Source organism: Thunnus albacares, chromosome 2 (assembly GCF_914725855.1).
Source record: "Thunnus albacares chromosome 2, fThuAlb1.1, whole genome shotgun sequence".
In the NCBI taxonomy this organism is placed as follows: Eukaryota; Metazoa; Chordata; class Actinopteri; order Scombriformes; family Scombridae; genus Thunnus; species Thunnus albacares.
The window spans coordinates 27,091,350-27,105,939 of record NC_058107.1 but is presented as its reverse complement, the minus strand read 5'-3'; the positions used below and the strand labels follow the sequence as shown (position 1 = coordinate 27,105,939).

The following is a 14,590-nucleotide window of genomic DNA, read 5'->3' as shown; positions in this document are numbered from 1 at the left end:
GGGAAATTGGGGAAATTGCACAACTACCACCGAAATTTACCGTTTGAGTCTGAGTTCTCAGGAAAAACCTCTTTTTAGATGAAATCACCAACACTAACATGATGACTTTAAATGGCCATAACTCAGAGGTGAAAGGTTCATTTTAACATAAAGAGTGTAGATATTCTCCAAAAATCATAGTTGCAATCAGTCAATGAGCAAGTTTGTCTATCACTGTTTTTTGATGCAGATCTGTGTCCAGATGCTGATTGAAATTTCTTATGGTGTGTTTTTCCTGCCCCATATTACAACCACACATTTTGAGGCCCTTTCTATTTCCTTCATATATATTTCACTAATCTAGCCGAGCCTCTCACTAATGACTATGAGAGGGAGGGAGACAATATACTGTATGTCCAAAGTCCAGAGTTGGATATTAGCACATAGTGGTTCACAGTGAGCAGATTAACCCACTGAACCAGCAACATGTGCTGACGACTGCTGTGAGCAAAATCCTATTTTTGTGTCTCGCGTCCAGTTGCGTAACATGTACCGATGGGATGGTCAGATGAAAAATACTGCACCGACATGAGTGCGACCACGGTGCAGGATATGACACACCAAGATTATACAGGACATCAGTTGGTGTTTTTCAGTGCATATAGTGAGACATTTACAGTTTAAACACATCTGTCAGTCATGTAAATACAGTATATTGATGACGTAATAATACACACTGTAGGCAAGTCACTCAGTCTGTAGATTTACCTGTAAGCCTAAAAACACACACAGATACCAGGGTGGGGTGTCCTCAATGGTATAGATCATGTCCATCCTCCTTGCGTCCACACTGTCTGTGCTGTCCAACGTCTCAGACATTGAGCTCTACACACACACACACACACACAAAGAAACAAGATGTTTAATATCTTCAGAACTTATATCTATATTGACACGTTTACTTTCTCCTGTTCCCATTCATAAAAAGAATATATTCCTGTAGAATATATGCTGAAGTACAGGAAAATAATCTAACCATTACTTCTTAATCTCATAATGTTTAATCTTTCCTTCACCTGACATTGAATGATTAACTATCAAGTGAGAACATCATGTCTGAGCAGATGTACTGTGAAATTTTGAATGGATTTTGTGAATGAAAAGAAAAAAAAAAAGAGGGGAAAAAAAGAGAAAGTGGCAGGAAGAAATAAAGAGGGAAACTTAGTGAGAGAGCAGAACACATGACTGCACTCAGAAATGAAAAATGCACAGTCACAGTGATGAGGGGGGAAAAAAAAAAAAAAACCCGGCACAGTAGAGATAACTTGTGTGTTGAGTCAGACTGTATTGAGGCCCAAGGCAGCCGTTGTGTATTCAAATCTCAGCAGCACGTCCTTTAGCAATAGTTGAAGATACATTTTACTGTTTTAAATACAAAGAATCTGTTCAAAAGATAAAAGTAAAAGATAACTTTGCTTTAACTGAACTTGAACTAATGACCAACTCTTATTTAAAGAGCAGGCTTCTCTTATGGCTAACAAAAGTTTATTAGATCAAATTCATGCTACACATCAAAGTAAGTGGTGAGTTTAAAAGAAAATGCATTTTAGGGCCTCCTAAAGAGAAAACTGATGAATTGATACTTTTCTGAAAATAAACTGACCTGTATTTATAGATTTTTGCTTAATGATGGTCACTATGAAAGTCATAGTTTACATTACTTTGTACTAAATAAGTTAAAAAAAAGACTAAAAGTGTAGGAAAATGTCAGGGGGAAAGTGAGGGAGGAAAGCAAGGAAAAGGACTGTCACTAAATATGTCATTAAGCAAAATTACAATGTGCAGCACAAGCAAGAACCAGTAACTGTATGAGTCAGCTTTTTGGACCATGTGACTATGTGTCAGTCAGATTAATAGGATGTTTGTCTGAGAGTAAAAGTAGAATGACTTTGAATGACTGGTAAAGAACGTCAGGATGGTGTTGAACTTCCCCACTTTTCACCCTCGAGTTACCTTTTCGGCTCCTTGAGTATCTTTAGTGTAGATGGCCATCAGCTCTGTGTTCTCAGTGTCCTGGTCTCCACTGGCCCCGCTCACTCCATTCACCACCACCTACACACACACACACACAAAGTTAATTCATAAGGAAATCTTTAACTACAGTTTGCCAAAGCATGCCGATAAATCAACGTGTGTTCCCAGCAGACTGAGGACAACATTCACAGCTTTGACACATTGTTGGCCAGCTGACAAAACCACATTAAAAAGAAAAAGCGAAGTGAGTGTGAAAGTTTGTATAACCACCTGTCTCGGTGCTATAACATGAAAGAACAACAGAGTTATAAAGCCAACTTGAAGGCTGAGGGCTACAAAAACTGATCACAACTGAAATAAACAAACAGGGCAACAAACCAGATTCGGCATCCCAGACATAAACACGTGTTTCCTGTGCAAATGTTTATCCTTACACATTTCTGCCACCGAGTACGTGCGCAAGTGTGTGAGCATGTGGTGTACGAGTGTCTGCCTTTCCTGTTTATGTCCTCAATTTATCACGTTAATCAACAAAAAGTAGGTTGTTATATGGAGGGAACACACTGTGAGAAACATTAAAACACATAAAAAAAGTACATTAAAAGATGACATTAATGATTTTTTCCATGCCTGAAGGACAAGATGTAAAGAGATGGAGGAATGCAAATGTGATCATCCATCATCTGCTTAGTTTTCACTGTAAAATCCTGTGATCCTTTCTGAGAAAAACCGAGTAAAGTCCTTTCGATGCACTTGTGTTTTCCACATGTAAATACACTCTGCTGTGTCGACAGGCCGAGCCTCTCAAATTAAACAGAGTTCACTTAACAACCTGGTCTCTATGTGTGTAAATAGAGTTTGTTAAATGTTGGAAATGTCTATAACCTCAGGTGTCGTTCGGGAAGACAAACATCTCTTCACAATGCCTCACCGGGACAAAATAACTACAAAGAAACTTTAAGCTTATATCATATTTCCTTCCTTTTGCATTCTGTTGAACGGCTGCAGATAATGACGCAAGATAAGCTTTGTGATTGTTCTAACAAATGGATCAAGCTTATCTTAAGAGTCTAAAGGAAGCAGACTTCATGGTCACTGTCACAGGCCTGTGGAAAGTTTTACCCTTGTTTGATGCTTTTGTCTTTGTTTCATGTCATTCCCCCGTCTATCTCTCCCCTGTCAGTGCTCTACTGGTGACAATGAAGGCTCCCAGTCGGTCTCAAACCAGGGACATTGTGCCAATTTTAATTGTTTCATATTCTGTTGGGTAGTTAAATCTAAAAGCATCACAGGGCTGCAACATATTTTCATTATCCATTAATCTGCTGTTGTAAATTCTTAGAGCCCGTTATGGGATCTTCAAATGTCGTGATATTCAGTATCATGTGTGACACAGAGAAGCTTTAAATCACCACATCTGTGAAGTTGAAACCAGCACATTTTTGGCAACTTTGCTTTTAAAAAAAATGACAAACAATTATTAGATTATCAAAATTGTTGCTGATTCATTTTCAGTCGATCGACTAATTGATTAAATTGATTAATCATTGCAGCTCTATTTGTATGTAAAATTTTGAATCAGCAAAGCAGTATAAAAAGTACAATATTTCCTGGTGAAATGTGGTGGAATGTATAAAATAGCTTAAAATGGAAATACTCAATGAAGATATAAAAGTACCTCAAAATAGTGCTAATGTAAAGATCCACCTCTGGTTTCATGGAAAAAGAGTTGATCAGTGGATTTCCTGTTATTAAAGCCAGTTGTGAGTCAGTGTGATTTATGAATGGGTTGTAGCTAATTTGCTATTGTCGTCATTTTTCCATTTGACCTGTATGAAGTACTGGGCTGGTGCCAGAAGGAAACGGCCAAACAACGGAAACGAACGGACCGAGCAGGGGTAGTGTGACCCGAATGGTCATGAAACAGACAGACAGTGTCTGTACTTCTCACGCCGTCCACTCACACAAATACATTCCAGGTCAAAAGTAATGCCAAATCTGAGCGTTTGAGAAAGACAGAGATGGGAGAGGGGGGGGGAGAGGAGAGTAATTATAAGGTTGCGTGTGTAAAGTAAAGTGTAATCACATTACATTTGTCTGTAACACAGTAATGTAACGCATTACTGTTCCTACATTCGGTAATCACAGTAGAGTTACCTGCGTGCCTTTCATGCACGCTTGCACAACAATCGCCTGACCTCTCATGACATGACTTTGGATAGAGTTCCAACACACATGTACACACATGTGTGGGAGAGAAGACAGAAATGGCAGAGCGATTTACAACTTTTGAGTGGTGGAGGTATGCACATTACTTCAAATTTGTTACGCGAAAGGAAAAAAATGTGACAGTAAAGTGCAAACTGTGCCCAGGCCAGAAACAACTATCCACTGCTGTGAACGCATCATCACACAGCAGCACCTGCAAAGGCAACATGCTAACACAAAGCTAGTCGCCAAAGACTCCCGGACCCAGAATGATGCTCGAGGTGAGTGTATGCCGACGCCAACCAAGCGGCCAAAGCCCTTGATTTTCAACAGGTAACGTTAACAAAAGCAGAGATGAATAGGCTTGTAGCATCGTACATAGTAGAGGAAATGCTGAGGAGGAAAACTTTTTCTTTTGAATGTCCTCCTTATTAAGATAGGGATTTGCTCTGATATGTGGGCATATGTAATGTTAAATTGGTAACTGGCAATTACACGACAATGCATCTCAGGCATTGTTGCGGAGTAATGCAAAAGTAATGTAATGAATAGTGTAATTAATTACCTTTCACAGGGAGTAAGTAAGTAAAGTACTGCGTTGCTTTTTAAAAAGTAACGAATAATGTGCAATACATTAAATTTTTTGAGTAACGACTCCACAATGGTATTGACCAAACCCAATATTGGTCATTGCTTCATTACATGAGCTAGCCTTACGCCAAATACACGACTGTAGTGACACGCGTAAAAAACAGAAAAATAGACTTGAAGTGTAAATGAACACTTCAGGTCACGATTATGCCCGTGAGGCACAGTTGAGCCTGCACAGGGTGGGTGCAGCCAGCTGCGTACATTAAAATGAGAGCGTATCTGTTGCATGTGACGTGCATGTGAAAAATGCATCTGACACGCTTTCTGTCCAGACGTAGGGTTAGGCATGCTTATATGATATGCATGTCTGTGGTTTTGTTGTTGCCGTGGCCACATTTAATGGCAAATAAAAAGGACAAACAAATAAAACACATTTATGTACCGGGATCGGGTAGAAATCAGCTCCATGTTTGGTCTCCTCTTCATATTTTCCTCCCTCACTGCTGCTGTCCATCGACTTGGAGGTGGTGTTCTTCCCAACGCCCATCCTAACGTCTTCAATGTCCTCCTCCTCGTGCTCTCTCTCTGTCCCTCCTTTGTCTCGCTCTGGTATCAACACTGCAGATGAGTCCGTCAGTCCGATTACATCGTCCAGAGCTGCCTTATCTGCTTGAAAAAACAAAACAAAAGACAGATAAACAGAGATTAATATTGTCATCTATAACTCAAAAAGGTTCTGATATCCTAACTTCACTGTGAAGGTCTGATCACATCAGGCAGCCTGAGAGTACTTCATGTTGGTTACAAACTTGACCCTGCATCAGGTTTGTTTTGTTGGTCCTGCCTATCTGGACCATACGAGTGGGTAAACCAATATATCAATTATCAAATTAAAAAAAAAGGGAACTCATTATGGTGGTTGCAAAAAAATTAGATTTGATTCCTTTTCTCTGTTTCATAATAAAATATTTAAGGGTCAGGGTTTGTTGTGGCTACTGCAGCTTTTTAGTTGCTTAGGAAACAACAGAACATGTCAGACATAAGTTGCCCAAGGGAGAGCAATTCCTCTTTTTCAGTAATAATCCATGTTGCCAAAATGTCATTGTCTGGTACACAAGGAGAAAGGACAGGGAGAACATGTACAGAGGTGATGATGCAAATAGATTGGGGAAAGAGGAAAAACATGGTGTTTGGTAGGAAGGAGGTTAAGGATGATCAGAGGAGTGTTGATGGAAAGAGAGAGAGAGAGGAAGGTTTGTCTTATTTCTGGTGTCATGTCAACTTCTGTTTGTTTAAAACAAAGTCCCTGAGTTGCGTCAATCTGTAACATCCCTGACAAACATTTTTGGAACAGTCAGTGGCCTTTTATTCAATTTATCATTAACTGTCACTCAGTCAATGTATCGGAAGTATGAGAAAGTGAAAAGCTGTCAACATCTCAAAGTTGAGAGCATTCACTCAGTTACCTGTCAAACCCAATAAAAGGACCCAACATGTCAACCGGAAAATGAGTAAAACAAATGTTCCTGCATCTAGACTTCTCTGAATTGTCCTTCATATATGAAAAAGGGCATCAAGGTGCTTTTTAAAAAGCTACACAAATGGAGGAAGGACAGAAGAAGACAGAATCAGTAAAACATGATATCTCATGTGATATTTCACTCACTTCACTGGCCTGAGATGAACTAAACTTCACATCATCACTTCATATTCCAAAAAGTACAGCTCATAAAACAAGATTATTAAAACACAAACATATATATATGTATTATTGAGGCTCATTTATCTACTGGCTAGTTCCTGACCAATATCCCACTGTAAAACAAATCTACAACACGCATGAATACTGTACCAGTATGGGTACAACTGTAGATTTTCAGGGTCGAGAAGTAGCGTTGCAACACAAAAAGACTTAGAGGTATAATACCTTTAAATGTTGACCTAAGCCACTAAATAGTTTGATCGATGGGTAAAGACATAATATACTTGTAGAAAAGCCTTTACAGCTCCTGTTTTGTTTGTCCAGTTGAACTCCGATCGATGCGAAGTCGCTTCATTCTTTAAAAGGTCATTTCATTTATTAGTTAGAAAACATGGTTACCAAACCAAATCAGTACTTTTTGATAAACACTGTATTTATATTGCAGCAGTCCAACAACTACTGTAACTGTAGCAAATGAATGTTTACATGACCAAGAAGAAAACCATGGAGCAGAGCAAAAGCTGAAGAAAAATGAGAACAAAATTGGCTTCCAAAAAGGTGGACATGACAGAAAATGTATTGGCAAAGACTACGGCAACAAGAACCAGATTGTAAACAAACAAAAACAAGATTTTGAATTTCTATCCAGTTTTTTTATGCATGAAAAAACAGTGAATGTGGTTTTCTTCAAAGGAACGACTGCACCTATTCTGTGCCGCTCCAGGACTTGTGTACTCATACATACCAGCTGCTGTATGTTAGGAACAATTAAACTGTTAATGTAGATGTTAACAGATGCCTTTGTACCCAATATAACTTTTATCTTGCCCTATCACCTCTTTTCTTCTTCTTTTTTTAAATCTTTAATTTTAGGACCCCAGCCCCCCCCACCCTCCCCCCTCAAATGACCTTTCCCACCCAGCCAGTCTCCCTGCTTGCAGTGTAAGATGTTGGGATAGGTGAAATACCTAGTTGACACATCCCATCGCTCCTGTCAAGCTGGGCGGCTGGGAGCATCTGTGTGGAAGGGGCAAGAGAGAGGGAAAGGAGGAGGTGGAAGAAGAGAGGAAAGAGAAGAAGAGAAGGGGGAGAAGCAGAAAGGAAAGAGGCAGAAGGGACGGGTCAAAGATAAAGAGGAGGAGGAGGAGGGAGGTGAGACATAAGTTAATTTGACACACAGCATTTAATCACAAGCAAAAGTTATTAGTGTGACTGATGCTCATTGTAAATGATTCTCAGATGAAATATTGCATTAGCAAAGGCAGCAAGAGCGGACAGCGGTGAAGTCTTCCACCCACAGAGGGAGCAGGTCATGCTGGCAAACATGAGAGTAGAAGAAGCCAAAGTAAAGCTTATCAAGAGGAAGTTGAGTTATAGATAAGCATTGCATCGGTGTAATGCAATGGGCGAGTTCTTCAGAGTGGAGGCAGAATCTAATACCCCATTTATATCCCGCATTAATATGTGAACTTGTTAATTCAAGGTTTAGATGCACAAAAGGATGCATTGTGATTGTAATTCTGGTTTATTACAGCTCAGGTCTTATTTTCATGGTTTTGGTCGCCAGGACTTCTGTCATATAAATCAGATTAATAATAACCTTGTAGCAGACAAGTTAACTGCTCAGATCTGAAAACAAGCTAAAAAGAAATCCACAGGGAGAGAAACATGAGCAGCCAGATGATTGTGCAAGTTTTGAACCAACAGGGGTCTCAAACTCAAATTACCTGACCTCACTTGCCAGGTTTTTCCCTGCTAGGGGATGGCATTGGTGTTTTGTTTTGTTTTTTCAACATACTTTAACTTTAACACTTAAGCTTACCAATTCGTTTATTCCATCTCTCCCTCTTGTTTAGCATATTACCCTGCATGTTTAATAGAGTAATGCCACCTATGATTGTATTCCTGGAGTGTAGCAACTTTCTCTGAATCTGTTTCTCTAGTTTTTTTTTTCTTTCTTTCAAGTCCAGAAAGAGACAATTTGGCGTCAACCCCAACAAAACAGAACAATTGTATTTGTTTAATTTTGCAGCCTTGCTAGGATGTTAGAAAATTAAATGACTACCCTAAAATAAAATACAGGAAAAAATTAAAAGGTGAAAACATTTCAGAAATTAATTTGCGGATGTGATTGAACAATAAAATCTAAACCAAAGACTGTATGTAAAGATAGATGTAGGGAGGTGAGATGTCACACAATGATTTGAATTGGAGCCGGTTTGAAGCCCGGAGTTGCAACGTTGTGTTGCCTTCCACGCTCTGGAAACATGCCCCGCTACCTCGGACCAAAGCAAACGCTCGCTTATAACTCGCTTAACTATATTTTCAGTTTTGTTTGATGTTTGACATTTTGTACTTCGTGCACGCAGGCAGTTTTCCTGTTAAGTGTGTTAAAGTTCGGTGTTACTTCCTAATAAAGTGATTTAGATAAACCGTAGATCGTTAACTTGTTTACATCCTCTCTGATTATTTTACGGCTCATGTTCGTTGCCTCGTCGGACTTTGTTTTAGCGACGCTGAGATCTATGAACGGAAGCAACAATTACTTTGATGAGTGTACTTTTAACCTTAATGATAGAAGTGATAGTAAAAAGGAAACAAAAATAAAACCCGAGTTGAGACGAACCGTCCTTTAATTATGCCACGAGGGCAGATGACAAAAATCATTTTTTCAGTCTGTTGCCCTACAAAGTAAATCTCTAGGACCAATGACTGTGTTACATACAACACATGAAATCACTGCACTGCCTGTAGCTCATCTGACTCAGATGTGAAATGACTTTGACAGAGTATCCCAGCAGCCTCTGGGTGACTGAAGCTCTGATAAGGCGTGTGCAACCACCGGAAGAGTCTTGCTACTGTTGCATGACGACCTCAAATGGCCTGCTCCAAGAGACAGACAGCCTCTCCTCATCCCTGTCTTTTCTGTCTGTTCGTGTTGTGGCTGACTGGGAATCCACACACACACACACACACACACACACACACACACACACACACACACACACACACACACACACACACACACACAGAAACACACACACAGAAACACACACACAGAAACACACACACACCAAAATTTCAGACAACCAGGAGAAAACAACAGAGGGGGAACTGGAGCGAGAGAAGGCAGAACTGAAACTGATTATATAACTGTTGTAAAGTCTACAGTTTCATAAACATAGAATAGCTTTTATATAATGTTAAAAGTTAATATATAAATGTTTCGGTGCATGAGAGGAAGCAAGAGAAAGCGAGAGAAACTCATAAAATAGGAAAAGCAAGAGGAGAAAAAAGAAAAGAGAAGCAGAGCGAGGAGGAACAAAGGCATATGTGGTGGTAATTTTACCTCACAGGCTGGCGGATAGTGTTACCGCCTGGATCTATAACCATGGTAACCTGATCTGTGGATCCTATGTAGGCTTGTGCTGTGTTGTGTGGGATTTCACCGGAGGAGGACTTCACACCAGATGTGTGTGTGTGTGTGTGTTGGCGGTTTCCATTCTCGCGCCAAATTTGTGTACAAGCGTAGCGTGTATATAAATGTGTGTATAAACTTCATGCTCTCCAGATGTGAGTCTGTCATTCAGTCATAAAGTCTGGACTATATTAAGACTGCAGCTGTGTTACAGTGATTTGTGAGTATTGGCTTCAACAGAGAGTTTTAACATCTTGTTTCATTCAAGAATAAATATCTGGGGTCATGAAACCACATAAATTTGGGGATTTTTTTTTTTTTCAATCTAAGAAAATGAAGTGTTGAATTCCTGCATATTGAAAAACATTATATCCATATAAACAAATAAAAAGTTTGTTTACTTCTCACCTTTGACTGCTGATTCAACCAAATAACCAAACGAACAGCATATCAAGACCTTCATTTTTCTGTCTGCATGTAATTTGTGTATATGTTTAAACCAGCCAATAGAGGCACATTAATTTAGCGATGCCAACAGGTTGATAAACATTCAAAGTCTGCCAAAGGTTTCAGTTATAACAGTAAAACTTGTGTAATGTTCCAGTTGTTTAATTTAAAATAAACAGTCAATTCAACATTTTAAAAAACTGCTGCCGATTTCCACGAAATGATGAAAATGGAGGGCCTCACATCTTGCGCTAAAATGTTAGTGTTCGCCGGTTTGTTTTGTAATAATTCCTGGCTGTCAGGACTAATACTCACACACCTCCTTTGTTATGATCATTCGGAATAAAACGGTTGAACGTTTAACAATGAAAAATACAGCTAGTGACAGGTAGAATATGTGCCGTAATTTTCCACAAGACCTGGGCCGGTTGCCATCCTCTCAAGTCTGACAAGCAAATTAATTAACTTGTCAACCGAACAACTAAGAGGTTTCATAACCTGTTGTGAACAATTTGAACCGGAAAATAATGATACAAATCAAGGTAAAAAAAATGAAACGGAAATATGTTAGAAGGATGAGTTCACAATGTGAATACATTTCTTAATACATTTTGACACAAAATGACTGTGTGGACATACTGTGGATGTTGCCCCACCCATCACTTACATTGAAAGCACATTTAAAAGACATATTTTAACAGCCAGTATGAACAGGAGGAATGATTACAATGAGGAAAACCTCTTTCAGTGTTCATACAGACACCTGACTGTTTTAAGACAGACTTGAAAAAAAATGTGATCCTATCTTCTAACATGTGCGCATGCTGCCGTGCACATGTACACAGACACGTGTGTGTTTGTGTGTGACAGCAGGCGATGCTTTACATGACTGGTTACACGTGAGGGGGTTCGTATTTCACCGTGAGGGGGGAGGGATAGGGAAACTGTATGCAAGGTCATGTTTACATTGGTCAACTTCCTGCCAGTGGAGCAGGGGTGAGTGGAGATAACAGTTTGACTCAACAGCACAGCTACAAGGACGGCAGACAGGGAACACGAAGAGCGATCGAGGTTTACGTGTGCACCTGCGAATGTTTCAGGGACGGGCGGCGGTGCCAGAGGGTGACCAGATGTCTGTTGGTTTTTATTTCAACTAGACAAATCCAGCTGGTTTCACTGAGGATCAGACGAGGCTGGATGAATCACAAACTGATGTTTGTTCTTGTTCAGGGATACATCTGAACACTACCAACTAATGTGTGATGAATTAAGCTTTAAAGTAATGTTCTACCAAGAGCTGCAACTAAAGATTGACTATCAATTCATCTGTTTTATTAATTCAGTTTATAAATGATCAGACGAAAGTATAAGGTGACCATCATAATTGCCCAAGATGACGTCTTCAAATTGTGTGATTTGTTTGAAGATTTTTATTTTACACCAATAAAAACTGTAGTAAATTTGTACATTTAAAAAGCTGGAACCAACAATTCATTATTTATTAATCATTAAAGTCATTTATCACATTTTCAGGTTCACACCGTACACTAGAACACAGAAGGATGATTAAACTCTTCCAGCGTTTTGAATTTCAATGGTTAACATTTCTTTGAATGATTCATCACCCTCATACAGAACATTTTATACGTCTGTCCCCGGGCATCAAGCATCACAGCACGTATGTACGGTAAAATTAAAACTAGCAAAGTCAGTCACAGTCTGGTTTACAGTTACACATTTCAACCTTTTAAGTCTGGTTCATGTTTAAAATGTTTGCTTTTCTTGAATTGCTACACTTATGTAACATCACATGTGTCACATTTTAACTGTTTTAATCTGTTTTCTTATTGTTCTATGTAAAGCACATTGAGCTGAATGTTCTTTATGAAAAAAGGTGCCGTACAAATATAATTTTACTATTTAGTTACTGTTAATTTTAGTTCATCACTTGTTACTTTCATGAATATTTATTCCTTTTTTTTCCCCTTTGTGTTTTAAATATTAATTGAGAAGTCTGTACATATCATTCACTGTAGGCTGACAATTATTAAGCTCTTAAGACAAAAGGCTTCTCTGAACCCACTGAAAGGTTCAAACAGGACCAGATGTTGCCAGTTTAAGCTGCACAGCCTCCCAGTCTAAACCTAATGGTCCATCATCATGATCATGATGCCAATGGACGCTGCAGGATGTCTCAGCCTTTGTGAGGTGATTTTCAAAAGCATAACATCAATGTTTAACCGATCATCAGCCCTTCAAGCAGAAATGAGGAACTACATAACGAAATCAGCTGGTTAGGTCTGAGGTTAGGGTGTAAGACGCCAGCATCACATGATTATCTATTCTGGTTCAAACTAATGGCCATTTCTTTTTTCCAGTTTCTCCCACACGCTCAGACAATACACAAGTCGAGCCGACACCAACTTCAAAGAGACGCGCACATCTACTAATTTGTTGTAAACATCGAATTATCGTGGCGTCAGCGGCAACAACAATCAACACTCATCTTTCACAGAAACAACCAAAACTCTTAGAAAAACATCCTTTACACAACTTTCAAGACTGTCCTTGTTATAATTTACTTGCTAATTCATGTAACCAGTAGACATAACAGCACGTGGTTATGTGTGTTGTTCTGGTTTTGCAACTCTATTGTGTCAACTGAGCAGTTCACTGGTTTTAATGAGCCACTCAAACTGGATTATTTTTCTTTTTTTGTTCATTACAGTTCATGCATGATGATTACTTCAATGTTGTCTTGACTTCAGAAAGAGGTACACTGGCTACATCTTAAAAAACAAAACTTAAATACTTTGTCTTTATAACAAATTGGATAAATTTTCATCCCTCATTGATCTGTTCTGTAGCAGAATTGAACCTATTTATGTTTTGGAACAACTTAATAAATTCTGGGGAAAATGAAAAGTGTATCTATCAGAGCACAAACACACAAACCAAAGTAATACAATAAATAGTAGAAATGCATACAATTACAAACAGGTAAACTACATAGTAACAACTAAAAAGGAGTGTTTTTTAATTCTGGCTGCCTTTGGGATTTATTGTAAATCTTTACTTTCTTCACCCAATCATGACTTAACTTGGGCTGCAACTAATTATTATTTTCATTATTGATGAATATGCTGATTATTTTCTTAATTAATTGCCTATAAATCATCAGAAAACCGTGACAAATCACAATATCTAATCATAGAGCACAAGGTGATCAAATGATTTGTCTGAACAGCCTAAAATATTCAATTTACTATCATTTAAGACCAACAAAAGCAGCAAATGTTCACATTTAAGAACCCGCAACCATCAAATGTTTGCTTGAAAAATTACTTCAATGATTCATCAATTACCAAAATAACTGCAAATTAATTTTCTTTCAATCGACTTATTGATGAAAAAAATAATAGTTACAGCTGAACATTAAACAAAGAACATTCTGGGACAATCTGCCATCACCCTTGAACACCTTTGATGTATAAAAAGTCGTTTATTTTTCACCAAGTTTCACTCCCACTCAGTTTTGGCTGCTCTGTGCCGCACCAGGGTTGTAAACTGATTTACTTTATCACCACTTTACAGAAAGTACAATTGCGATCTTACACGACAAACAAGTTTCATTATTATACAGGGAATTTCCTTGACTTTCAGAATAATTAACCTGTGCTGTTACATTTGTTCTTACTCATTTGGCTGGTCTAAAGCCAAAAGACTCCTGCTTTCTTTGGCACTTCACAGTTTCACAGCAGGTGGACTTTCAAGCTGTGCTGCACAAACATATTTTTCAGTTAAAGAAACCAAAGCAGCAGGAAAATCAGTCACATTTAGATCGAGAGAGCAGAGATGTTCAGCCTTCAACTGTACTTCCATCATCACTTTCTCACAGCAACACCGACACCCACACAGCATGCTATCAACAGCACATGAATGGGCGTTTAAGGTTAGATACAAAAAAAAAAAAAAAAAATCCAACTCTTTTTCACATTTGTTCTCTGATAAAGTAGGTCTGTACTGTAACTGTACACTTTTCTTGCAGGTTGCTCGGGCTGCTCCGCCACCCACTGCCTCAGGCATTTTTCCATCAAGCCCAGCAGGCACATTTAAGACCAAAGGCATCCATTGTTGCTTGAAGTTGATAAATTCCTTTAAAAGCCTACCTGAGCCAGAATCATGCTGTTTCTCACAGCGAGACGACCGGT

The 14,590-nt window shown here is 38.8% G+C and overlaps 1 protein-coding gene across 4 annotated transcripts in view; it reads right to left on the bottom strand.

The window, feature by feature from the left end:
* slc23a2 (solute carrier family 23 member 2) overlaps positions 1 to 14,590 on the bottom strand; it is a 43,849-nt gene that overhangs the window by 18,177 nt on the left and 11,082 nt on the right. Inside the window, exons 2-5 of one of the 4 annotated variants that reach the window (XM_044376004.1) lie at positions 7,483 to 7,531; positions 5,255 to 5,481; positions 1,993 to 2,091; positions 748 to 864 (exon numbers count right to left, since the gene is read on the bottom strand). In XM_044376004.1, coding sequence (XP_044231939.1) covers positions 748 to 864; positions 1,993 to 2,091; positions 5,255 to 5,481; positions 7,483 to 7,531 — 492 coding nt within the window. The remainder of the gene's footprint in view (positions 1 to 747; positions 865 to 1,992; positions 2,092 to 5,254; positions 5,482 to 7,482; positions 7,532 to 14,590) is intronic. The other 3 variants (XM_044376005.1, XM_044376008.1, XM_044376006.1) reach the window with 3 other exon arrangements.